This window comes from Rhinopithecus bieti, unplaced genomic scaffold, assembly GCF_001698545.2.
Source record: "Rhinopithecus bieti isolate Rb0 unplaced genomic scaffold, ASM169854v2 scaffold_3878, whole genome shotgun sequence".
In the NCBI taxonomy this organism is placed as follows: domain Eukaryota; kingdom Metazoa; phylum Chordata; class Mammalia; order Primates; family Cercopithecidae; genus Rhinopithecus; species Rhinopithecus bieti.
The window spans coordinates 7,920,792-7,948,724 of NW_016805059.1; the positions used below are offsets into that span (position 1 = coordinate 7,920,792).

Consider the following 27,933-nt stretch of genomic DNA (forward strand, 5'->3'; position numbering starts at 1 on the left):
TATTTTTAGTAGAGACGGGGTTTCACCATGTTAGCCAGGATGGTCTCAATCTCCTGACCTCGTGATCCGCCCGTCTCGACCTCCCAAAGTGCTGGGATTACAGGCTTGAGCCACCGCGCCCGGCCTCTTTCTTTCTGTTTTAAAGAAATTGGCAAGATAGCCAGGCATGGTGGCTTACACCTATAATCTCAGCACTTTGGAAAGCCCATGTGGGAGAATCACTTGAGCTTAGGAGTTCAAGACCAGCCTGGGCAACATAGGGAGACCCCATCTCTATTTCTTTTTAATTTAAAAAAAGGAAAAAAAGAGATTGACAACCTGATTCTAAAATTAAGTGAAATTGTAAATAATCCAGAATAGTTTAAACAATTTTGAGAAAAAAACAAAAGACTTAATGTAAAATTACATTCTTTAGGATAGCTTGTTATTTAAGGATAGACTCATGTAAACCAATGGACTGTAACAGAGTTCAGAAATAGACTCAAACATTTATGATCCATTTGATTTTGACAAAGATGTCAAGGTATGTCCAGGGGAAAATAATCTTTTAACAAATGATGATGAACAATTGGTTAGCCATATCTAAAAGAAAGAGAACCTCACCCGTTACTTTACATATAAATTAACTCAAAATGTAACAGAAAAAAATGTAGTGTAAACAAACGTAAGTGCTAAAAGTATAACTTCTTGAAAGAACACATAGGAGAAAATCTTTGTGACCTTGAATGAGGTAAATATTTCTTAAAATCTTTAATTGATTTCATTAAAATAAAAAACATTTGCTTCAAAATGCCAACTCTTAAGAAAATGAAAATATATGCCACAGACTGGGTTAAAGTATTTGTTCAACTTATGTGTGATAAAGGACTTACATCCAGGATATGTAGGAAACACGCTATAAAACAAGATAACCTGGCTACAAAAAAAAAAAAAAAAATAGAAGTTTTGAACAGATACTTCAACAAAGAATAGATATAGATACCAAGTAAACACATGAAAAGAAGCCAAACATCATTAGTCATCTGAGAAATGCCAATTAAAACCACAGTGTGATCCCATGACATACCTATTCGAATAACTTTTTAAAAATCTAACAATACCAAGAGCAGTATACAAGGTAACTGGAACCTCACATGTTATTGATGGGAAAGTAAAGTGGTATGACCTCTTTGTAACCAATTTGGCAGTTTCATATAGAATTAACCATACATTTTCTCATACATCCTAGGAGTCTCACTTTAGGTCTCCTGCCCTAGAGGAATGAAAATATATGTTCATGCAGTGACTGCTTCATGAATATTTATAGCAGCCATATTAATAATCACAAAAATTGGAAATAACCAAGATGGTTATCAACTGGTAAATGGACAAACTGTGATAAATCCACACAATGGAATCTATGTAATACTTAGAAATAAAAGGGAATGAAGTACTGTACTAATACATGCAACAACACAGGTGAATTTGAAAATATTATACTAGGTGAACAAAGCCAACGCGAAAGACTGCATGCTGTATGATTCCATTTATATGACACTCTGGAAAAAGCAAAACTGTTAGGGGCAGAAAACAGAGCAGTGATTGCTAGGAGCTATGGGAAAAGAGGAGGAATTGCATACAAGGGAGAATAAGAGGAACTTTTGGGGATCATGGAAATATTCCATGTCATAATTGATGTTCTTACACAACTCTCTATGTTTAGAAAACTCATTATATTGTACACCTAAAATAATGAATTTTCTCTGTGTAAATTATTCTTCAGCAAGCATGATTTTCAAAACAACAACAAAGAATGTGTAATGTTAATGAGGATGTATACGTTAGGAACTTAATGTATATTGTACTAATTCCATTCCTAGGCAATTTTCAAGAGTAATGAAAACATACATATTCACATTTACTTTTAAGCAAATATTAATAGCAGTTCTATTCTAGTCCCAAACTGTAAACATTTCTGATGCCCATCAACTGTGAGTGGCTACACAGATTGCTGTACCTCTATACAATGGAATAAATGAAATACCACTTAGAAATAAAAAGGAAATGACTACTGGTACATGCAACAACATGGATGAATTTCAAAAGTGTTGTGCTAAATGAAAGAAATTAAACATTATGGGCTTCATACATCATAGCTGTAGACTGCGGTTTTATTTATATGAAATTACTGAAAAAGCAAAACTACACAGTGGCAGAAAGCAGATTATTGGTTACTAAGGGCCAGGAGGTGGGGCAAGGGAATTGGCTGCAGAGGGTTATGAGGGACCTTTTAAAGTGTATCTTGACTGTGGTGGTGGTTACACAAATATATACACACACACACACACATATATATATATATGTATATATATTCAAATCCCATCAAATTGTACACTTAAATTTGACAAATATTATGGTATTAAATTATATCTCTTCCTCAAAAAACCACAAATAGTGCTTCCATGTGATCCAGAGTTCTCACTACTGGACATCTGTCCACACTAAAGGATATCAGTACATTGAAGAGACATCTGCACCCCCATGTTTATTGCAGCACTGTTCACACTAGCCAAGATATGGAATCAGTGGTGTTCAACAACAGATAAATGGATAAGGAAAAGGTGGCACATGTACACAATGAAATACTATTCAGCCATAAAAAACATGAAATCTTGTCGTTAGTGGCAGCATGGATGGACCTGGAGGACATTATATTAAGTGAAATAAGCCAGGCACAGAAAGTTAAACACTGCATGTTCTCACTCATATGTGGAAGCTACCAAAAAGTTAATCTCCAATGAGTAAAACGTAGAACAGTGGATACTAGAGGATCAGAAGGGTAGTGGGGAGGGAGAGATAGGGAGAGATTTGTTAAAGGATACAAAATAAGAGGTGGACTGAGGAATAAATTCTAAAGTTCTGTATAACACTGTAGGATGACTAGGGTTAGCAGTAATACATAGTTTCAAATAGCTAGGAGGAGGATTTTGACTGTTGCTAACACAAATAAATGATAAATGTTTGAGATAATGGATGTCTTAATTACCTGATCTGATCACTGTGTCTTATGTGTATCACATCACTGTGTACACCATAAATATGTACAATTATTACATCTATGTAAAAACGTTTAAATAAAAATAAAAAATTAATTATATTCCAATCAAGATTATTGAAAGATAAGCTCTTTAAGCATATTTAAAAATACCTAAGCCAAAAGTGCTTATTACATCTGTACGTGTGATGCTTTTTTAAAAAAGTATTTATTATAATCATTTTAGTATGTAATATAGTATTATTTAATATACACATGGTAAATCTGATTAAAACTTTCAATCATTTTGACAAAAGATTGGATTTTGCTCTATTACATCATATAATTTTTTATTTAATATAATATTAAATCTATAGATTAAGGATTTTGTAACTGTATTTAATTAAAACCTGTATCTGTAACCTCTGGTAAATCAGAGTTCACATATTAGTTTTGTATTTGAATGTATGGACTTAATAATTAGCATTTATATTGTTGAAAGTAACCTAATAAGTATCTGAGAGAAATGTTAAATCGGCAAAATATCTCTCATGGTATAGGGTATTGGGAGAGTGTAGGCGTATGCATTTTTTTCCTGTGTGCTGGGACTACATTGAAATAGCATAATTACTAATTATTTCCTTTCATAGTAGGTATTGATTCATCATCAATACAATTTAGTTAACTAATTTAAGAACTGGAAAGAGCGAACACTGGGATTTTTCTATTGATTGAAACTTATTAGCAGTGGAAACCTACAGTTTCCTTTTAGCATACCTAATTTGGTATTGATTTGAGCTACTTTTGATCAGTGTTTATTTTAAAATTTTAAGACAGCATCCTATTACAAATGCAATCGCGATAGAATGTACAGACATCAGCTAGGATGTTAGTAGTAGCTACAGCCAGCCTGTGGCTGGATGGCTGTCAAAGGAATCTCTCATGTGCTCCTTAGCAGTAGGCCTCAGTTCCTTACCGAGTCAATTTTTCCATCTGCTACTGGAGTGTCTGCATGACATGGGAGCTGGCTTCCTGCAAAGCAAGTGATCCAAGAGAGAATGAAGCAGAAGCCCCGTTTTGTTTTGTTTTTTATTACTTACTCTTGATAGTTATACACCATTATTTCAGATACATTGTATTCATTACAAGTGGGTCACTAAATACAGCCCAAACTCCAGGGGAGGGGAATTAAGCTCCACCCCTTGAGGATATATTTCAAAACCACCACAGGTCACAACTTTTATGTAAATGGAGCAAATAAAGTGATCCTTCTGGATTAGAAGTAATATTGCCTTACAATACCAGTAATGCTTTTGATTAGATACTTTTTATAATTTAATGAGGATTTCAGAGTTCAGGAAGAAGCAGCCCAGAGGAGCATGGTAGATTTCCTTATGTTAGTTAAAAGTCTTTTCAACAAATTTTCTCTTTAGTTTAGAAAAGATTTGTTTATCACACCTAGTACATGTTTTCATACCTGGGAATGTTTTGTAATGTTCTCCCACAGTTAAAGGTAGATGTAAGGATAGATGTCACTTTTTTTTTTTTTTAAAAAAAAAAAAAAAAAAAGGACAAGTCTTAGCTGGTACACCTCCAAGGCTGGAGTGACTGGATTGAGCAGTGGTACATGTCACAGGCCAGCTCCAACCTGGCTTGGGACTGCAAGCATTCTATCAACCTCAGCTTCCCATTAGTTGGTACATAATAGACAATAATGGCCTGGCTATTTTTTTTTTTTTTTTTGTAAGAGATGCAGTCTTGCTCCATTGTCCAGGCTGATCTCAAAATCCCGGGCTAAAGTGATCCTGCCACCTCAGCCTCCTAAACTGCTGGGATTATAGGCATGAGCCACTGTGCTCAGCCTGTAAGTCTTAATTTATTAATCAGTTTCTTAAATAGATTTTCAGTTATAATGTGTCAAGCACTCAGCAGTGTACAAGATAGATACCATTTTACCCATACATTTTTAAAACAAACATGAAAACTAAATAGCTGTGATAAATGACAGGAAGGATATAATTAGAGTGTTGTAGTAGTGATTCGTGGAGTGGAGATGGGTTGCTTTGGATAAGATAACCAGGAATATCTTCCTATGTGACTTTTAAGTTTTGCTTTGAAGAAATATAACCAGCTATTCTTTGAACAAAAGCACAGTATATGCAAAGGCCCTGAAGCAAGACAGGGAGCTTCTAGTGTTCTAAGAAATGTTGGAAAGCAAGTATCACTGGAACTTAGTGATATTAGGAAGAGGGTGTTATTTATATAAGACTGGAGCCTACTGAAGACATCTGGATGATATGTGATGTTGATAAGAGCTGAAGAGAGACATTTTGTTTAGAGATTTTAAGAAATGTAATTTATAAGACTCAGCGATTTGGAGGGTGATGACAAAGGGAGATGTTCAATATGTTTAGTCAATACTCAAGTCTCAGCTTGAGCTGCTCAGTGGCATTTACTGAGATTAGGAATACTGGACAAACAGTATTTGTATAAACATCCTTCCATCCCCATGGCTGGGGTTGTGGGGAGGAGGTGGATGGACAGAAAATGAGTTTAATTTTAGGTCCTTGAAATTGGAACCCCTGAGAGATGTCCAGATTGAGATGTTGAATAGGAAGCTAGATATAAGCAGGTAGGTTGAGAGCTCAAAAGAAAGGCCTAGTAATTGAGAGTCACTACCATGTATATGAAATTTGAAGCCATGAGAGGGAATGAGTTCATCTGGGGAGAGATTGTAGAATGCCAACAGGAACTAGGGCTGCATCTGGAAAACCTCAGCATGTAAAGGTTAGGTAAGGGAAACAGGACATCCCTGCCCCCCCAAAAAACAACAACACTAAGAGCAAAAACAAGAGTGGCTCAAAAGATAGGAAACCCAGGAAAGTATGATGCCAAGTGTATTAGTCTGTTCTCATACCTCTGTAAAGAGATACCTGAAACTGGGTAAAGAAAGGGGGTTAAATTGGCTCATGTTTCCTCAGGCTATAAGGAAGCATGGCTGGAGAGGAACCTTACAATCATGGTAGAAGGTGAAGGGGAAGCAGACATATCTTATATGGTAAGAGCATGAGGAAGAAGCGGGGAGGGGAGTGCCACACACTCTTCAACAACCAGATCTCGTGAAAACTCACTCACTGTCATGAGAACAACAAGGAGGACATTTACCCTGTGATATAATCAACTCCCACCAGGCCCCACCTCCAGCACTGGGGGTTACAATTTGATAAGATTTTGCTCTATGTCCCCACCCAAATCTCATCTCAAATTATAATCCCCACATGTCAAGGGAGGACCTGATTGGATCATGGGGGCAGTTTCCCCCATGCTGTTCTCGTGATAGTGAGTGAGTTCTCACGAGATCTGATGGTTTAATTTTTTCTCGGTTCTCCCCACTCAACTGCTGCCTTGTGAAGAAGATGCTTCCTTCTTTGCCTTCCACCATGATTGTAGTTTCCTGAGGCCTCCCCAACCATGTGGAGTCAATTAAATCTCTTTTCTTTGTAAATTACTCAGTCTTTCTTAGGCAGTTTTTTTATAGCGTGTGAGAGTGGACTAATACACAATTCGACGTGATATTTGGGTGGAGACACAAATCCAAACCATATCACCAAGGGATGATAGTTTTTAAACATGAAAATATCTGATGAGAAATCAGTAAGACATAGACTGAAAACTGTCCATCACATTTAGCAACAGCAGCTTTTGACCTCCAGAGTATTGAATGTTGTGAATTTGCCCACACAATATCAAGAAGCTTTACTTGGCAAGCAAGACCCTGAATTTTGTTGGCATTTATGAGCTACTCCTTTTGGTTTGGTTGTGATAACACTACAAGTCAGGGCCATTAAGACCAAGTGTTCTGACTTGTCAACCAGTAGGACATGAGAGGGTAGAGACTATCGTGCTAAATCCTGACTCACCACTGATGGCAGTCAGCAAGAGAGTTAGTCCTATTACCAGTTTTCTACCTGTTGTTGTTCTTGATCTGGAGTATTCTTTCTGACACCCAGGAGCACTTACAATGCAAACATATACACACAGATACCAGTTTCAAGCCATAACAAAAATATATTGAGTCAGCCCAAAGGTGCCACCCAATAGTTTTCATTTTAGTTTTTCTGTTTCACTGTGAGTTTTGCCTAACCCTATCACTTGTTTTCAGGCATTTTCTTTTTTCTACAGGAGCACTAACCAAGGAGTTTAATACATGCATATCAGGGGTTATAACAGCTACCAGGAGATATGTTGTTTTGCCGTTAGAAGCTTAGAGAAGTACAGAAAAGGGAGTGAGCTTAGGCTGTGTGGCTAGAGTGGTAGTGGTGGAGAGGGCTTTGGTTTTTTTTGATTCCATGTTCCATGGTCTGCACCACTTCCTCCTCTATATACCTCCCAGAACCTGGGCTTGGGAGCATCTTTCTTTTTGTCCTCACACATTCTGCCATGTAGCTATTTGTGCTTTTGATTACTTCTGTGGCCAGCAACTCTTTCTCCCATGGGACTGAGAAGCTTACTAATTCGGATGCCTATATCCAGCAGAGGTATAACATACCAAAATTTATGCGATGCAGCTAAAGTAATATCAAGTGAAAATTTACAGCTTTAAACACCCGTATCTGAAATAAATTCCTCAAATCAATAACCTATGCTTCTACTTTTAAACAATAGAGGAGAGCAAACTAAATGCAAAGCAAGTAGAAAAAAATGAGTAATGAAGATTATAACAAAAATCAATGAAACATAAAGCAAAACACTAAAGAAGATCAATGAAAAGCTGATTCTTTGCAAAGATCAGTAAAATTGACAGACTTTAACCTAACCATGAAAGATGACACAAATTACTTAAATTAGAAGTGAAGTAGAGACATAACTATTGAGCATATAGAATCTTTATTCTTTTTTCCTGTTTCTTTTTCTTCTTTTATAGAGACAGGATCTTGCTCTGTTGCCCTGGCTGGAGTGCAGTTGGCACAGTTATAGCTCACTGCAGCCTCAGACTCCTGGGCTCAAGCCATTCTTCCATTTCAGCCTCCTGAGTAGCTGGGACTACAGGCACATGCCACCATGTCTGGCTAATATTTTGATTTTTTTTTTTTTTTGGTAGAGATAAGGTCTTCCTATGTTGCTCAAGCTGGACTCGAACTCGGGCTCAAGTGATCCTCCCGCCTCAATCTTCTAAAGTGCTGGGATTACAGGTGTGAACCACCAAGTCCAGCCCGAGCCTTCAGAAATTAAAAGGAGTAGAAAGGAACATCATGGACAACTTCATGCCAACAAATTAGATACTTAAATGATATGGACAAATTCTTAGAAAAACAGAATTGCCAAAACTGGCTCAAGAAGAAATTAAAAATCTGAGTAGACCTATAACACATAAAGAAAATGAATTATTAATTTAAAAATCTTTCCTTAAAGAAAAGCCCAGACCCATTTGTCTTTACTAGTTAATGCAATAAAATATTTAAACTAGAAATGATATAAATCTTTCCCCTACTCATCCAGAAAATTGGAGGGGAGAAAACACTTGCAACTCATTCTATAAGGTCAGTCACCCCAGTACCATTGCCAGACAAAGACACCACAGGAAAACTAACAAGAAAAACGCATAGGCCAATTTCCCTCCTGAACACAAACACAATTTTTTAAAATAAAATTTAGGAAACCAAATTCAGCAGCATATATAAAGGATTTATAAAATGTTCGTGTGGGTTTTATCACTGGAATGCCAGTTAATTTAAATCTGAAGATCAATTTATGTTGTGCACCAGTATTTATAAAGGAGAAAAACCTTACTGTCATTTCATAAAAAAAGCATTTGAGAAAATTTAACACACATTCATGCTTAAAACTCTCAACTAACTTTCAACTAAAGAAATTTCCACAAATTGACAAAATCATCTACCAAAAGCTCCCAATATGGACATCATACTTAATGTTGAAAGACTGAATACTTTTCCCCAAAGTTTAGGAGGGTAAAATGTCCTCCCATTTTACCACTTCTATTCAGCATTACATTGGAGATGTTGGCTTGTGCAACAAGGAAGAAAGAGAGGAAGGAAGGGAGAAATTGAAGATATCTGTACTGGAAATGAAGAAAAAAAGTAGCCCTCTTTACAGATCAGAGAAGTGTAAGATTTGTACAATGAAAAGTATAAAACATTTTAAGAGAAATTAAAATAGACCTTAATAAATGGAGATATTCCATATTCATGGATCAGAAGACTCAATATAATTAATAGGGTAGTTTTCCTAAAGCTATAAATTCAATACAATCCCTATCAAATTCCTAATAGGCTTTTTTGGAGAAATTGGGAAGTTGAAATGAATGGACCTAGAATAACCGAAACAATTTTGAAATATAAGAACAAAATTGGAAGACGTACCTTGATTTCAAAACTTACTCTGGAGCCACAGTTATCAAGATACTGAGGGAATTCACCTTTCCTCATTTTCATTGTACTGAGTCCTCAATTGTGGTAATTGTACAAAGATACGCATATAAATTAAAGGAAGAGAACTGACAATACAGAAATAAATCCTTGCATTTGTGGTCAATTGTTTTGCAGCATAGGTGCCAACACAATTCAGTGAGGAAAAGATAGGCTTTAAACAATTGGTGGAGAAAATTGGATGTTTACATACAAGAAAATTTTGATGCTTACCACATATCAGTCAAAAAAATTAACTCAAAATACATTATAGGCCTATATGTGAGAAGTAAAACTATAAAATATCTGAAAGAAAAAGTAGGAGAAAAACTTTCTGATGTTGGGAAAGGCAAAGAGTTCTCAGATGTAACACTAAAAGCATAATCCACAAAAGAAAAAATTGAGAAATTAGACTCAACCAAAATGTAAAACTTTTGTGTTTCAAAATTGACCACTAAGTAAATGAAGAGATAAGCCACAGACTGATAAAACATTTATATATCGTGTGTCTGACAAAGCACTTTTTATTAGTCTGCATTCTCCAGAAAAACAAAACCAATAGGATATGTATGGATATATAAGAGATTTATTATGGGAATTGGCTTATACGACCATGGAGGCTGAGAAATCCCACGATATACCATCTACAGCTGGAGACCCAGGAAAGCCAGTGGTGTAATTCAATCCTAATTTGAAGGCCAGGGGAGCCCATGACTGAGCCCAAGGCTTGAAGGTCTGAGGAGAGAGGGATGGGGGAAGAATTGAAGGAGAGAGAACCAAGAGCTCCTGCTGTCCAAGAGGAGGAGAATATAGATTCCCAGCTTGAGGAGAAGAGGGAATTCCCTCTTTCTCCTTCTCATTGTATTCAGTCCTCAGTCGACTGGATAATGCTCACCACACTGGAGAGATCAGTCTGCATTACTAAGCCCACTGGTTCAAGTACTAATCTCTCTGGAAATGCCATCACAGATATACCCAGAAATCGTGTTTTACCAGCTCTCTAAGGTCACTTAATCCAGTCAAGCTGACACATAAAATTAACTATCACAGACTTGTATTCAGAATGTATATAGAATTCTAACAACTCAATGATAAAATACAAACAGCTCAGTAAATGAGTAAAAGATTTGATTAGTCATTTCACCAAAGAAGATATACAAATGACCAATCAGCACGTGAAAAGATGCTTAACAACATACATTAAAACTACTGTTTTACACTAACTAGAATGGTCATAATCAAAATACAAGAGCGAGTATTGGCGAGGATGTGGAGATGAATTTACACCTTGTTAATTGGAACATATAGTGGTATAGCCATCTTGGAAAACAATTTGGTGGTTTCTCAAAAAATTAAAGATAAACTCAACATATAACCTAGCAATTCCACTCCTAGGAATCTACCCAAAAGAAATGAAAACGTATTTTCATATAAAGGTATATACATGAATATTTATGGTAGCATTATTTATAATAGCAAAAACTGTTAAATGTCCATGTACTAGATAAAATGTGCTGTATTCTATATACAGTGGGATACTAGTCAGCAGTAAAAGGAATGAGCTATGGATACATGCTACCATATTGGTAAACCTCAAAGACATTATGTTTAGTGCAAGAAACCTGACTCAAAAGACTACATACTAATATATGATTCCATTGATCTGAAATGTCTAGAAAAGGTGGGTTTACTAGAGACACAGAGTAGATTGCTAGTTGCGTGTAGGTGGGGATAGGAATGAAGATTATCTGTAAATAGGTACAAGGCACATTTTTGTGGTGATGAAAATGTTCTACACTTGATTTTAGCCAAAAGGACGAGAAGAGATGAAGAAAATGTTCTCAAGTGAATTGTGATAATTGCACAACTCTCAATTAAAAAAAAAAATACTGAATTATACAAATTGGGTAAATTTTATGGCATGTAAATTATGCTTCAGTGAACCTTTTACAAAATAATTACCTTGTTTTTTGTGGTAGAAAAAACTGTGACAGCATATTTCTCTGAGATTCTAGGCTTTGAATGTAATAATTAATTTTGCCATCTGTTTCCCACTGCTTTTTGTATTGATCAGTTCTATTCACTGATACTTACATTTCATTATGAGGCCACAGGAAAATTTGTCCTCTATTAAGCTATATTTAAAAAATTTATCTTTACCCTATGAACAGATGCCTAAATAGTTTAGAATCTCTCTTCTCTTTGATACAAAGTATATGCAAATATATTTAAATTTATAATGTAAAATGTGTTCTCTTTAAGATAACTGTTACAATAAAGACATGTGAATATAATTTTATATGCACTTCCCAGCTACTATAATTTCTTTTTATATCAGTAAAGCAGTGAATTATTAATTATACTGTTATTAATCAACTTTTATTGAACCTGTACTTTATAATGGCACTGTAATGATAGCTTACCTGAATGAATAGAACATGTATAATAGATCTGTGGCTAGTCTACATCATTTGTTTAACCATGAATTGTAGATTGAAACCTCGCTAGTATTCATTAGTCTAACATGAGTAGAACTTTTCAGAATTATAGATATTATTATGAATGAATAAGCACAGATAATTCATGATTTATTATTGTGATATAATTAATCTTAAGATAGAGTCCACATTGAATTCTTTTTCTTGCAGACGTATTTCATTAGCTAGTCCACGTCAGCTTTTTAAGGCTTCTAATATGACCCAGCGATGGCAACACAGAGAGATTTCTAATTTTGAGTACTTGATGTTTCTCAACACGATAGCAGGTAACTTAATTCCATGCATTAATTGTTTTAGACAATAAATTATTGATTTCAGTTGTTAGATTATTTTGAGTAATGGTATAACTAGCTTGTTCTATTGCCATTATTGCTACTAGAATACTACAAAGGATATACAAAGAAAATAAGGTATGTTGCCTACTCTCATAGAAGTCATTTTAAGTACAAATGTGAATATTTACGTGATTCTAGAACAGGGGATATATCAGTAAAAAATTCAAGGTACTGTAGTGATTAAAAGGACAGAGAGAGAGGGAAATTATATGCACCCAGTTGGTGGGAGTAAGGAGAAAATAAGGTTTCAGTGGTTTTATAAGGATGGATACTATTTGACTAGCAGAGGAAGTGGTTGGAATGTTAGAAGTCATTCTGTGTAAGACTGAAAGCGTAAGCAACCATACAAAAATGGCAATACATAAAGTGTACCTAGAGAGCAACGAATGGTATAGTTTGTATATCTATGTATATGCTGTATATTTATGTGTGCATGAAGTATATATTCGTAAAGATATAATGGGAAAAAATAAGAATGTTAGTGTGAAGAACGATTTTCTTGTCAGTTTGAAGAGTTAGCAGTCAGTTCATTGGGAAACTTTTGAAAGTTTTTGAGCACCTAAGTGATATTAGAGCTGCATCAAAAATTAACTTGGAGGCAGTGTATGTAAGATAAATTTGGGTGGATAGAGACTAGGCAGAAAGTAAAGTTAGGAAGTAATTCTGTGTGTGTGTGTGTGTGTGTGTGTGTGTGTGTGTGTGTGTGTGTGTGTAGTAATGAGGGCTTCCATTAGGTATCAATGGGAATTAAAAAGAAGAAACAAATTCTGTAAGAATTCACAAGGCACCAGCCATTTGATATGCAGCTGAATGAATGTAGGTGATAAATGAGAGGAAAGTATCTGAAAAGACTTCCAGGCTTCTGGCCTGCATTACTGGGAAAATGGTGGTGCAATTAATGGAAAAAGAAGTCAGAAAATTTTATCTAGGGAAAGATGATGATTTTATTGTGCCGGCAAGACTTTCAAGTTAAGGTATCAGAAAGAGTTTTTGGAAGTATAGGGCAAGGAGGATATTCAGAACTTAGAACTAGGACATTGTTGGATTTCATCTGCATAGAGAGGAAATCACCAAGAGATGTGAGATCAGCAAGGAAGATAATACAGAAAGCAGTGAGATAAGACAGGGAAATTCTTTTGCGTATAAGAAGAAGAAGGAAGGAAAGTTAGTAAAGGACAAAAAGGAATGAATGATCCTAGAATTTGTAGATGTAGTAGGAGAACTGAGGTAAGTCAGATGTCTTGGGAGGCAAGGTAGAAGGGAGGAAGGAATTTTCACCTGTGTCAAATGTTACAGAATGGAGAGGGAGACTTCAGAATGAGGACAGAACTTGTCTTTGGGTTTGGTATTTAGAGGCTTCCTTATTACTTCATAGAGGTTCATTTTAAGGCCAGCAAAACGGTTGATTATAAGGGCTGAATAGTTTGAAATGAAATAGTAACTGTAGATGTAATTACAGATCTTTTTTTTTTTTTTTGAGTCGGGGTTTCTCTCCTCTTCCCCAGACTGGAGTGCAATGGCACGATCTCAGCTCACTGCAACTTCCGCCTCCCGGGTTCAAGAGGTTCTCCTGCCTCAGCCTCGCAAGTAGCTGGGATTATAGGCTCCTGCCACCACACCTGGCTAATTTTTGTATGTTTGGTAGAGACGGGGTTTCACCATGTTGGCCAGGCTGGTCTTAAACTCCTGCCCTCAGGTTATCTGCCTGCCTTGGCCTCCCAAAGTGCTGGGATTGCAGGCATGAGCCACCATGCCTGGCCAATTGTGGTTCTTTTAAATGTGTTATTAACAGAGGATGGGTTGGGGCAGAGAGGAAAAATGTTGAAAGAGGAGGAGAGAGGAAAAGTAACAATTCAAGTTATGAGGGAAACAGGTTCGAGCGCTCAGGTGAAGCAATTACTCTTAGCAAAGAAAAGACCCTGTTAGAGAAATGGGGAAGCATGAGGGGATGTTGCAAAGAATTGGAAGTTGAGGGGCTCACATTGAAAGTTCTAAATTTTATTAGAAGTTTATCTCACAGTCAGCTGAGGAAAATACATGAAGAAAATTGTCAATGGTTATGTTGAATTTAGTAGAAATTACAGAACTAGTGACTAAGAGAATTTTTAAGTAGTAGTGAGAGGAAACTTATGTAACAAGTTTAATGGACGTATTTTGCATGTAGTAAATCAATTAACCCATATTGAATGCACAGTTATGATTATGGAGCAACATTTATGAAATGATCTGTTCTCAAATAGCTTTTATTGTGCCTGCAGTGTCTTTTAAGTATATTCCCTGTACATTTTTTATAAATACAGAATCGATCATTTGCTTTAGATTTTTTAAATGTGCATTAGAGGGTGGAGCTAAGTCTCACTTAAGATTTCTTTTACTTTATTTTCTGTGCCGCATATAGATTCTCATGATATCATGATGCATTTCCCAAATGGCCATCAGTTGATATTTAATAACTGTGTATTGAGTTTAACTTAATTAAAAGTCTAATTACACTGAGCAGGTACATACACTTCATTTTTTAGGTACAATAAAAAATTATTTCTGATTATTTAAATAGATGGGACAAGATGATTTTACTGTTTACCAACATTTAAATCAGAAGGAGAAGGAAATGGGGGAGCAAAAGGGGATCATACATTTTCTTTCTGCTGCTATGTTTGGTTATTTTTTATGGAGAAATTAAAATTATTGATAGAAATATGTAGTGACATTAATGACCTATGAATTAAAAATGTCATTGTTTTCATGTTTTATAAGACTGTTTCGGGTCAGCCAAAAATGAACTCTGGTACCCTAATAGGCCTCAAGCCTAAGATGAATAGAGTAAAATAAAAAGTTAAAAATATAAGACCATAAAAAAGGCTTAGATACCAAGAGTATATGCAGAGAACTACTTTAATATTCAGCTATGTATTGGTATGACATCAGTATATATTTGAGAAAGAAAAAGGAATGGAAATGATAGAATGTATAATAAGAAAGGAATTCAAACAATATTAATATACTTGTCTCTCTTATATTTTTGCCATAAAAGTCTGTTCATGTTAAATCTAACTAAAAATAGGTATAGACTAGTAAATAGGAGCTGGGATTCAAACACCAGCATTTTGATTCCAGAAACAATGATCTCATCCACTATGCTACCTAAAAGGTAATATCCAAGGTAATATCCTAAAAAGGTAATATCCAAAAAACTGCTGTACGTATGTAGAAGGACTACCTCCTCTTTTGCTGTAATTTGTATTTTTAATAAATCTAAATATGTCATTGAATGTCATTAGAAAGAGGTATAGAGGAGCCTGTAGCCGCATTTGGGCATGTAAGGAAGCAACATTGATAATACTGCACGTTATTTTCAGAGGCTTATAGGATTTGAAAACTACCACAGAAATTTCAGAGTTATTTAGTGCAATGCCCTCATTTTGCAGATGACTGGTGAATGTCCACCAGGGTTAAGTCATTTAAACTTGATTGCTTAGTTGGTTGGTTGATTATTAATGGCAGAGAAAGGATTCTTGTTTTGAAAAACTGTGAGAATTACAAATAGCTTTTTAAAGTCTTAGAAAAGAGTATTTTATTTGGGGCAGGCTTTCAAGTGATAAAAAATTGTCGAATGTAGTTTAAAAGAACACAAACTTAGGACCAGAAAATCTGAATTTGAATATGGTTTGACCATTACTAGTTGTGTGATTTGGGGCAAGTTACCTAACCTTTTGTGACTCAATTTTTTCATCTGTGAAATGGAGATGATATAATTTATAGGATTGTTGTGAGGATTAAATGAGATAAAGTATGGATACTGAGAATGATATCTGGCAATCAAAAATTGTTAATCTTATTTTTAGGAAATTATATTACTGAATTGGTTTATTTCATTTTTAAAATTATAAATTACAAGTAACTTTTTTCCCTATCAGGACGGAGTTATAATGACTTAAATCAGTATCCAGTGTTTCCTTGGGTCATCACTAATTATGAATCAGAAGAACTGGATCTTACCTTGCCCACCAACTTCAGAGATTTGTCCAAGGTAATTTCTCAGTAATCATCTGAAATATAATTGTCTGGCATATAAAAATAAATTGCATTGATTTCAGTTCTTTTACTTAACTAAAAAATTTTTTTCAAATATAGCCGTACCTTTAATGTAATTATCTGTTAAATATATTTTCAGTATTTTCAAATGGAAAAATTTAATGTGCATGATAAACACTACTTCTCTTTTGTGATATTAGCACTGATATTCAGTGCATGGATTCATTAATTTAGTAAGCATTGCAAATTTGTGGTATTTAAAATATCACTTTTATTTCACTTATTTATGGGACTCATTCTATAAGGAGGCATTTCCTCTCTTCTACTACTAGGGTATCCAGCGGTACATTGCAGAGAAAAGACAGGATAGAAGTTTCTTTTCTGTTAATTTACATAACAGTTTTCCAAATATTGAGTTGATTCCTAGCATTCTCCAGTGGTACCCAACTGACTATTAAAAAAGTATCTTTATGAACTCATAGATTTAAATGTATTTGATGTTTCAATCCATTGCAGTTATTTACTGATGTTCAGTTGTGCTTTCTTTGACCACTGGGAGCTTCTTGAAGTTATTTCTGTGACATTTTGACACGTGTTTACAGTCTTTGATAACTTTCATGATCTCTGGTATGGTAAGGCACTCTAGTCTTAACCCTTACATTTTCTGGCCCAGATATAGGATCATCTATTTCTTTGAGGAGCCCAGGTGGGACCTCTTCTAGTGGGAATTAATATCTGGAGATCACAGTTTTGTCTATTCTGCTTATTGCTACTGAATTTGTCATTATTTCTATTCCTTTTTTAGAGAGTGCTAGGAAAAAATTTAGGATGAAATATATGGGTTCAAACTGATTCCTCCAATTTATATTCAGAGTTGTATTTCCTTTAATGTCTGAGTACAAAGCCTCTACCCTCATTTTTTAGGTTAGCAGAACATCCAGTCTTTTTCCTACAGCTTCTTTCCTTAGTAATTTCTAGGAACAGCTAACAAATGTTTATGTCTTCTACTTCTCTGGCCTGGAGACTCTTTGTTGCTTCTTCCCTGTCTGTACCCTGACCCAGTATTAGTCCTTCATTCCTGTAGGTCACTCTTACATTCTCACAACACCAGATTTCTTGCTATTAGTACTAACTTTTTTCAAGGGTATACACAGTTCTTTCCCTTAACTCTTCTAAATCCATCTTAGGCCACAGGTAAGTGTTTATGTAAAGCTCCACTGAATACCCAATCATAGCAGAAATGCAGGGCTCTCAGTGATTCACAGTCTCGGTCAGAGGATCATTGCCCAGTGTCTGCAGATCCCAGCATGAGAAGTGCAAGTTCACTCAACATATCCAGTTTCCATTACTTAGAGCCCAGGGACTCTAAGAGTGTGTTCTTTTATTTACTCATTCCAGGAAGATGTTCAGGAGTAATTCCTACTCTCTGTCCGCAGGATAGGATCTTCTTCACACAGTCCAATCACAATAGTTACCAGTGATGTCAAAATGAAGGTTAACATTTTCCTCATGACAAACAATACTGTTTAGGATCTAGCCATTGTCTGTTTTTTTACCACATCTTCTGTCTCTGTCCCCATCTTTGCTGTATCATCTGATCTTGTAATGCCTCATGTTCACCTCTTGTTCTTTTGCTGTTGCTCTTCTCTTTATCTAGAGATTTGAACTCCCAGGGTACTTTCCATATACTTGTTATCATACATTTCATAATTTATTATAATTTTAACATTTTTTTCTCTGTGCTCCCTATTAGGCAAAATCATTGAATACAAAGATTTTGTTTTGTTAATTTCTGTATCTCTTGTGTCTTGTATAGTGCTTAGAGCTAAGAAATTGTACCAGTTACTGTATCTACTTATTGAACTCTAAAAGGGAGTTTTAATTTTCAGAGGAAAGCCTTATTTGTGGATCACTTGTCTAATAAGGGATTAATATCAAGAACATATAGAGACTCCTAAAACTCAACAACATTCAAAAATGGGTGAAGAACCCAATAGACATTTCTCCAAAGAGGATATACAAGTGGCCAATGAGATAAAATGAACATCACTAATTATCAGGGAAATGTAAATCAAAATCACAGTAAGATACCACTTCACAACCATTAGGAAGATTGTTAATGAAAACAAACCCGAAAAATCACAAGTATTGACATAGATTTGGAAAATTGGAACCCTTGTGCATGCTGGTATGAATGTATGGTAGTGCAGCTTATATGTCAAATAGTATGGTAGTTTCTTAAAAATTAAAAAGAATTGAAAGTAGGGATAAGAACAGATAATTTTACACCCATGTTCATATTTGTAGCAGCGTGACACATGACAGCCAAGAAATAGAAACAACCCAGATGTCCATCAACAGAAAAATGGATAAACAAAACATGACATATACATACAATGTAATATTATTCAGCCTTAAAAAGGAAGGAAGCTCTGACATATGCTACAACATGAATAACCCTTGAAGATGTTATGCTAAGTGACATAAGTCAGTCACAGAAGGGCAAATACTGTATGATTCCATTCATATGAGGTACTTAAGAGTAGTGAAATTTATAGAGACAAAAAGTAGAATACTGGTTCCCAGGGCCTGGGGTGAGGGAGAGAGTGAGGAGTTAGTGTTTAATATAATAGGTATAGAGTTTTAGGATTGCAAGTTGAAAAAAGTTCTCAAGATGGATAGCAGTGATGATTGTTCAACAATGTGAATGTATTTAATACTGTTGAACTGTACATTTAAAAATGGTAAATTTTATGTTATATATATTTTGCCTCCATTAATAAAAGAGAAACCAGCAAGAAAAAAAAAAGTTAGCAAACTAGAAACAGTTAGAGCTTTGAAAAAGTGCCTGTGTGTTTCTGTTCTTGCTTCTCTGTGATCACTTTGAGAATATGCCTAAACATTTCCAAGTTAACCTGCTGGTAGGATGTGACTGACACACGGAGGACACTTGAGCTGTGGCAGCTTAGGCCATCTTTCACAAGGTAATCCTCAGCTGACCTGCCAGCTGACCACAAACGTGTGAAGGAGTCCAACTAAGGGCAACAAAGCCTGGCCCAGATCGGCAGAATTTCCCAGTTGACCCATTGACCATGAGGAATAATAAATGGTTGGTTTAAAAAAATTAAAAAGAAAAGGAAGGCCTTACACATTGATACCATGTTTGTTCTAAGACCCCATAGAATGATGGAATCTGTAGAGCTCTGCAGTCTAATAAATGAGGACTGTATTAGTTTGACTTGTGTAATGAGCCATGCAGTAGGTCAATAATAAAAACTGGGCAGCTCTTTAATCCTCAGGCTATTATACCCTACTCTCTCTCCACGGTTTGAATTTTGTGTTTGCAAAAGTAAAATATCATTTTGTGGGGTGAATTTGTTAGAATATAAAATGTGCTTCACAAAATGAATGACATATGTATGAATTCGTGTTCTAGAGTCCTAGAAAGATTGCCTTCTGTTTCAGGGCTGAATCCATCAGTTTGAACTTATATTTAAGCACACAGCTTATTCAGATGTTTTTTGTGCTTTAGATGAGTTTTTAGAAATCTCTTTAAGATGTGATGAGTAATAAGATGGACTATGGGCTGGACTCATGATTCTGTCTTGATTAAACAGCAGCTAATGGTGACAAGTGGGAGGTTGTTTTTTGTTTTGTTTTGTTTTGTTTTGAGGATATGTTTTCTCTTCCTCCATCTTTGTACCTGAACAAAGTTCTCATAACTCTTTTACCTCCTCCTGACACCATCGTTTTTTACCAACTGCCTCCATTCTCTGCCCCTCATCTTTGTTTCTATTCTACTAAAAATGTTAAATGACCAGAAGGAAGCCTCCAGAACAATTTTATTATGTAGGCTGTATGATTTTTATTATGAGTATTTATTGAAATTTTATCAGAAAATGCTATTGCAGATTAGTGGCCAGCTAAACAGAATCCTTTATTAAAATCTATTTTTATTTGTATATTATAGCTGTACCTAAGGAACTTGTCAAATACTTTTGTTGGGTGGGTAAAATGTTATTTTAACTCATGCCTTTTCTTCAGGATATGAGAAATAAGGTTACCTTATGCCCCACTAGATGATCAATATTAATTTTGCTTTTTTATTTTGTTACAGTAAAAGTAAAAAGATGGGGGGCTGCAAGACAAAACTGTTGCTTTCATTAACCTCTATCCAGATATGTCCACATCCACTAAACAAAGACATAAGAAATGTCATTTGTGTAATTTTGTGACTTCAATTGTAATGGCATCCATTTTTACATTTTTAGAGATTTTGTGAAATATTTGCCCTTTTGGCTGAGGAAGGAATAGTTATAAAAAGTGCTTTCGACAAGAACCGAAGGGCACACAATTGGATAGTGAACAGTAGCGTAATTAGTAGGTCTGGGAAGAAGTGTGGAGCTCTAACATTCTACCACCTATCTTACAACTAGTATCTCCTTTCCTGTAAACCAATGGTAGTGTGAATGCTGCAAACGTCATTCAGGTTCATGAGAATGGAATTCTACCAGTATAATTCTACCAGTACTAATTGCTTTCATTAAATATTGATGAAATAAGTGAGTTTGGAATCAACTGCATTTAGTGAAATAATCAAGCACATCAGATATTTGAAAACTGTACTTTGCATGTATAAAATAGTTGTGATTGTTTACTTAGTAAAAGTATCTCATTCCTTGTCGTATTAAGGCTTGCCAAAATGTTTACAGTGTGATTCAGTTTTCAAATATTTATTTATGCACACATTTTCAAAAATACATCTCATATGTAAATGAGCTCTATCGGTACAAATAATGATTATAATAGAATTGTATTAAAATTTGTCCCATAGTATACATTTTGTAAACATTACTGTTTGTTTAAATAAACTTGTGAAATCTTAGAAAACATTGTATGCATAGCTTAATGTAGAATACAAACAGATCTTACCTCCATTCTTAAGTGGATAATATAGCCTGCCTGGCTTTAAAATGTGTTGAATTATTTATGCATATTTATATCTATTTAATTTCCCCAAAGCTGTTTTTCAGAGGACTTTTAGTAGCTTCGATACAAAGCTACAATTTTGTTTGGTAATCTCTTCCATGTTGCACTGGGAATTTTCTTTCTGAAGTTGAATTAATGTAATCAGCATCCTTTCTTCTGTATTATTTTCTGATCTTCTTTGTAGAAAATAAATGTCTGAATGGAGCAATGTAAAAAATGTCTTTTATAAATGTATAAGCTTTTATTCCATGTATAATATCTCTTTATAGTCATTCCAAATTAGTTTTGTAAGTACATTGAGAAGATCAGATCTATTTTATTCTGAAAGACTGATGAAAACTAAATCTCTTCTTGTATTGAAAAGTCCTCATTTAGCATAAAATGGTTTAATTAATTCTTTCAAAGCAGAAAAAGGTAGGAATCAATTTTGAGGTTGATTTCTTTTCCCTCTACTTTCCCAGTTATTTCATCAGTAGTCTGAAATTCTGACTGATGAGAAGACAGATCTAACCATGCATAGAATTTGGAGTGACATTAATCCATATTTTATAAACATACATTGATTTTATATTTTGACAACCTCCTTGGAAGAGATAAGATTCAACGTTTTCTTTTGACATTTCTTTATAAGAAATTATAATCAGCGCAGGAATATATTTACAAAAGTCGTACCATAAAATAAATTATGATGGCTGAGTTTTCAGTACCAGGACTTCCTTTGTAGATTAGGATGATTTCCTTTGTACCTGTGATTTATTATCTTTTCTTTACTTTGGAAAGTGATTGTGTAAAACAAATTTTCTGAGAGAAGGAAACCAAGACAATCTGAGGCAATCATTTTCTTCTAGTTGATTAGTGTAGTTAGTTTAGAATATATAGTATGTATTTGTACAGTAATCTGGGTACCTTTTCAAAAAACCAGTGTATTCTTGGATTGAAATACAATTGATAACTATTCCACTTGCCAATGAAAACCCAATTATCTTGGCTATGAAATTCACAAGACAGGAGCATTCCACTTTATTATCGTTATTATTGTTAACTAATGTTTATTGAGCACTTACTATGTGCCAGGCTTTTGTCTTAAGTGTTTTGTGTATGGTAATTCCTTTAACCGTCACAAAATCCCTTTAAGTAGGTATCATCATTATTGTTTTTACAGAGGCAGAAACTAATGCACCAATGGGTCAAGTTGCACATAGGTAGAATCAAAATCTGAACACTAAGTTTTCAATCTGTAGCTCACAACTGCATTTTTAAAAAATGAGTGGGATACCATAGCATAACATGAAAGAGAAAACATCACTGTGCTTATTGTATAAATCTTCTGCTCAATTTGTTTGAGTATGTATACATGTGTGTTTTTTAAAGTAATATATTTCTTAATGCGAGTTTTGGCTCAGAAAGTTTGAGAAACTCTGTAATATGCTAATACTGCCTTCCACTTTTGGCATCAGTTGCTGGGTCTATTTTAATGTTATTTATCAAGTTACCTTTCACTTCTCATGCTGAAGTACCTAGTACATATAAGCAACATGCTATTGCTTGTAAAAGGAAAGCTTTTTTCTTTTCAAATTGCCCTACTCTTATTGTCTTTAGCCCAGGTTATGCTCCAGGCTTTTTTGATTAAACCCGTTTTACAAAAAAAGCTGAATATTTGGTTAAAACTAGAGGATCCTCAGTGTTACTGCTTATGCATTTGTTCATTCATTTATTGGTTGTTAATTGAGTACTGTAATATGCCATGGACTGCTAGTTTCTGAAGATATGAAAGAATAAAATGAAGTCATTACTATGCTAGTAAAAGAAAAAGCTGAAGATTAGGGAGAAACAGGAATGGTCAAGGTAAAGCAAATATTTATTTTTTATTAATTACAACTCACATTTCTAAAATGAAGAAAAATAGACAGTTTGAGGAACAAAGTTAAGAAAAATCTGGTTTTCATCTTTAGATTGTAACCACAAAGTGAGCTGTTATTTTGGTCCATAGTGCAGAAACAGGAAAATAAAAAGTAGAAAAAAGTGAACCTGCACCATGATCTCCTGATTCCTATCTTGCAGCATAGGAATCAGAAGAAAATCGACTAAAACGGAATTTTAAATTTTTGCCTAAGCTCTAAGAAATCATGTTTGTTTTGTTTTGTTTTTAAACCTATGTTACAATGCTAGACTATTCACACTCTGTTAACCTAGCAGTTTACATTGCCCTAGTTTGGATCCAAATATTTCTAAAAGAGTAAATGCTGACAAAACCAAAGAGAACTGAGTGACAGAACCATAGTGAATTTATTACTCATTGCTGAGTTGCTCCTGTTTGTGCTTAGTATATGTTTCTGTTTCTCTCTCTCCCTTTCAGGAAAAGTAAGTGATTTTTTTTTTTTTCTCTCCTTCATTTATCTCCTACCATTTAATGTGTATTTTTATATGTGAGATATTTCTCTCTAACACACACATTTAATATACAACATACATCTTGACCTGGAATTGACTACCGACATTTAACTGTTGTTGATCAGACAGCACTTCTTTATCTCTTTAAGTTTTAAGTGCTGTTTCTGATGAATGCCAGTCCTTTTAGTCTGCTCTGTAACAGATACACCAGGAATCAATATACCATCTAGATGTCACAGAGGGAAAAGAACACTCTTGGGGGTGGGGGGAATATTGTTTAAACTTGTTAGGTGTTATGACTTTTACTTCATTTTTCTATTTATTGGGCTTCAGTGAAGCCAAAGGAATTCAAGCTTACAAAAAGAAACACATCTTATGATACTACAACAGTAAATAACAGATCTTAAATTGTTTAAATAAAATATAAATGCAAAGAAAGAAACTAAAAATTACCCCATACTTGATTATGTTTTGGATATGTTTTATTGGCTGACATAATATGTTAAAAATATTTTAATCTTGGCATCAAACATGGATGCTGTTGTATGCCACATTGATTTTAGAGATTATGATATAAATTACATTGTCTGGCCTTGGAAAGTTTGCAGTCTAATAAGCATAAGAATGATATGGGAGAAGTTCCCAATGTAATTGTAGGATTGTGAGGGAAGCCCTAATAGGTGCTTTCCACTATGACAAGCATTTTACATATGCTGTTTCCTTTAATTCCCTCAATAACCCTGTAAGGAATGTGTTATTATCTTTATTTTAGAGATAAGGAAACTAAGATTTAGTGAGGTTAAAGAATTCTGGCAGGTCACACATTTTCCAAGTGGTAAGCTCAGGATTTGATCTCAGATCTGTGTATCAGTAAACTGGTAGACTTTAGGTATAATCTGAAAGAACATTTTGAATTGAATACTTGCTTTATATCTGCTTCATTCCAAAATCCAACTGCTTTTCCCCTCTGTATTGTCAAAAGTAAGAGATTGACTTTTTTGGAGAAATTGTACTAGATGCATTTCTGATATGAGAACACCAAGCACACCAGAAGGAGGGTTTAAGGTAGAGGATGGAAAACAGGAGGGTTATAACTGAAAGCTTTAAGTACTAAGTCATGAAAGCCCCTAGACCCTTTCTGCTGTCATGCTGTTAGAACTGTGGCAACTAAGTTTATACCATCCTCACCCCATAAGACAGAAGATTGTATTACTCTTTGGGCATATTCACTGGCTGAAAAGAAAACACCTAAAAAGATAAAACATTTAGGAATCCTACTTAGAGCCCACTTGATTTCCCTTCAGTGAAGTCTACCAGTTCACATCACTACTTATGCTCTATATGCTTCAATCAGCTCTTCAGTGTCTCATTCTTAAGAATGGAGGGGCAGCCAAGTATCAGCAAACATTTAAAGACAGCCTCTAATGTGAAAGATGACAAAGACCAAAGTAAATAGAAAATCGAAGTAAAACCAGAAGAAACAGAGGCAATTTATGAAGAAGTTTTTTTTTTTAAAGAAAAGAACTAGAATAAATATTCTCAGATAAAAGAAAACTATTGCATTAATAGAACAAGAAAATTATGCTATGCAAAGTGAATAATCATAAAATAAGAAAGAGCAGTATAAAAATTAATAGAAGAGTTGTAAGGTAAGTGCAGATATCTTCTAAAAGGAATATCAACATGATGTGGAGAAAACAGCCTGGAAAGATAAAATTAGACCAGAGCAGGGAATCTTTGGATTTAGATAGAGTTGTGTATTCCTGTTACCATTTATAAGTAGAGGGACCTTTAGCAGATTACTTAATTTTGAGGATCCTATGTAGCAAACTATGTCGCTATTTAATTTATAAAACCCTGAAGAAAATTTTTCATGAATACACTGACCTTTTAAAATGGAATGATTACTTGTTCAATGTGGCATGTTAGTTTAAAATATGTCTGTGCAACTCTTTACGTAGAATTTAATACTAAGTTCAGGAAAGTGGAAGCATATATATTTAAGGAATATACATGTATATAGATGTTAGAAGGCATTTATAGGATTTGTTGAAGTTTTGTTTTTAAAACAGAATTAGTCTATTTATTTTGTGTGACTGTGTTTCTAAATTTACATCTTTTAAGCATTAGTATTCTGTATAGCAGATTTGGTTTTCTGTAGAAGTTATCTTCTAATAGAAGTTTTTGAATGACTCTAACAGACGTTAATTCTACACTTAATTCAAGCAGCCTCCAATGACATTATTTTTTAACATTAGTCAGAAAATGATAAACCGAAGCAACTGAAATGGATTGTGGTTAATATTACTGTCAGGGTGATGAATAATCCTGACATATACCAGCAACACACTGCCAGTCAGTAATCCTTCTCAAAGTTAAGTATTTATTCTCTGATCATGCTAAGTTACTGTGATGTGGAGTGACTATTTAGTATTATTTATAAATGAATTGTTTTATTTGCATAGCATTATTAGTTTTATCCCATAGTGCTTTGTATTCGTTTGGTGCTGGGTGTATAAACTGAGGTAGGTTTAGAGTAGGGAATATCTACTGTGAATTTACATAGAAACTATTTCCAAAACACCTAGGAAATTTTTTTTAAGTTTAATTAGTAGCAGTAACTATCCTCCTGATTTTAGGCATAGCTTTTTTTTTTTAATTATAGAAAGTAAATTTAGTAGAACATTTAAAAAGCAGGTATGCATTTATAGCTTTTAAAATGTACTTGCATGTATCAACTTCTGATTCTTGCCTACAATTTTAAAAGTTACTTTGTGTGTGAATATGTACTATAGTTTTTTACAGTGGATGATGTAATAAATATATTTTATTCTTATATTCAAATTCTTGTCCAATTCTTTTTTCTCCAAGTTCTATTCAACGTGTTTGTTCAAATAATTTTGCTGGGCATCTTTTTTCTACACTATTCTGAGGACTCTTCCAGAAACAAAAGTGAATTAAATTGTTCGTACTTTTAAAGACCTTTATAATTGCATGCATGTTATATTTAAAATATTTACAAGACTAATCAGAAAACATTTTTCTGTAGCTTAATTTTTAGATGGTCTTACTTTCAGAAAAGGAATTTTTTAAAAAGTGTGAATCCAAAATTTATCATTTGAAGCAAGTTTTTGGAAGTGGAAAGAAGTAAATTCTGCAAACAAAATCATGTTATTGTGGGCTCAATATAAAAATTAGGGCCGGGCGCGGTGGCTCAAGCCTGTAATCCCAGCACTTTGGGAGGCCGAGACGGGCGGATCACGAGGTCAGGAGATCGAGACCATCCTGGCTAACACTGTGAAACCCCGTCTCTACTAAAAAATACAAAAGCTAGCCGGGCGAGGTGGCGGCGCCTGTAGTCCCAGCTACTCGGGGAGGCTGAGGCAGGAGAATGGCGTGAACCCGGGAGGCGGAGCTTGCAGTGAGCTGAGATCCGGCCACTGCACTCCAGCCCCGGTGACAGAGTAAGACTCCGTCTCAAAAAAATAAAAAATAAATAAATAAATAAAATAAAATAAAATTAGAATAGACAAATAGTTTTTTTTTAGTGTAAGAGGGAAAGAAAATCAGTAGTTTTACTGGGATATACATCCCGTTGAACTGCATTAACTTATTTATTTTAAAAAGAAAAGATTTTACAAATCCACATACCTACAGTGAACTCATTTTTGAGAAAGGTGCCAAGAATGTACACTGGGGAAAAGACAGTCTCTTCAATAAATAGTGCTGGGAAAAGTGGTTCTTCATATGCAGAAGAATGAAACTAGAACCCTATCTCTAACCATATACAAAATCAAATCAAAATAAATTAAAGACTCGAATCTGAGAACTCTAACTGTGAAACAAGAAAACATTGGGGAAACTCTCCAAGACAGTGGTCTGCACAAAAATTTCTCGAGTAGTACCCCATAAGCACAGGCAACCAAAGCAAAAATGGGCAAATGGGATCACATCAAATTAAAAGCCTTCTGCACAGCAAAGGAAACAATCAAAAAGTGAAGATATAAGCCACAGAATGGGAGAAAATATTTGCAAACCACTCATATGATAAGGGATTAATAACCAGAATATGTAAGGAGCTCAAACGGGTCTATAGGAAAACATCTCATAATCCAGTTTTTTAAATGGTCACAAGATTTGAATAGACATTTCTCAAAAGAAGTCATACAAATGGCATGCAGGCATACGAAAAGGCACTCAGCATCACTGATCATCAGAGAAATGCAAATCAAAACTGCAATGAGCTA

The 27,933-nt window shown here is 34.7% G+C and overlaps 1 protein-coding gene across 1 annotated transcript in view; it reads left to right on the forward strand.

Annotated features, from left to right (window-relative positions):
* The window catches only part of LRBA (LPS responsive beige-like anchor protein), a 621,489-nt gene that overhangs the window by 573,167 nt on the left and 20,389 nt on the right, over positions 1 to 27,933 (forward strand). The window contains exons 43-44 of the mRNA XM_017871033.1: positions 12,087 to 12,202; positions 16,189 to 16,301. Of these exons, the coding sequence (XP_017726522.1) occupies positions 12,087 to 12,202; positions 16,189 to 16,301 (229 nt within the window). The remainder of the gene's footprint in view (positions 1 to 12,086; positions 12,203 to 16,188; positions 16,302 to 27,933) is intronic.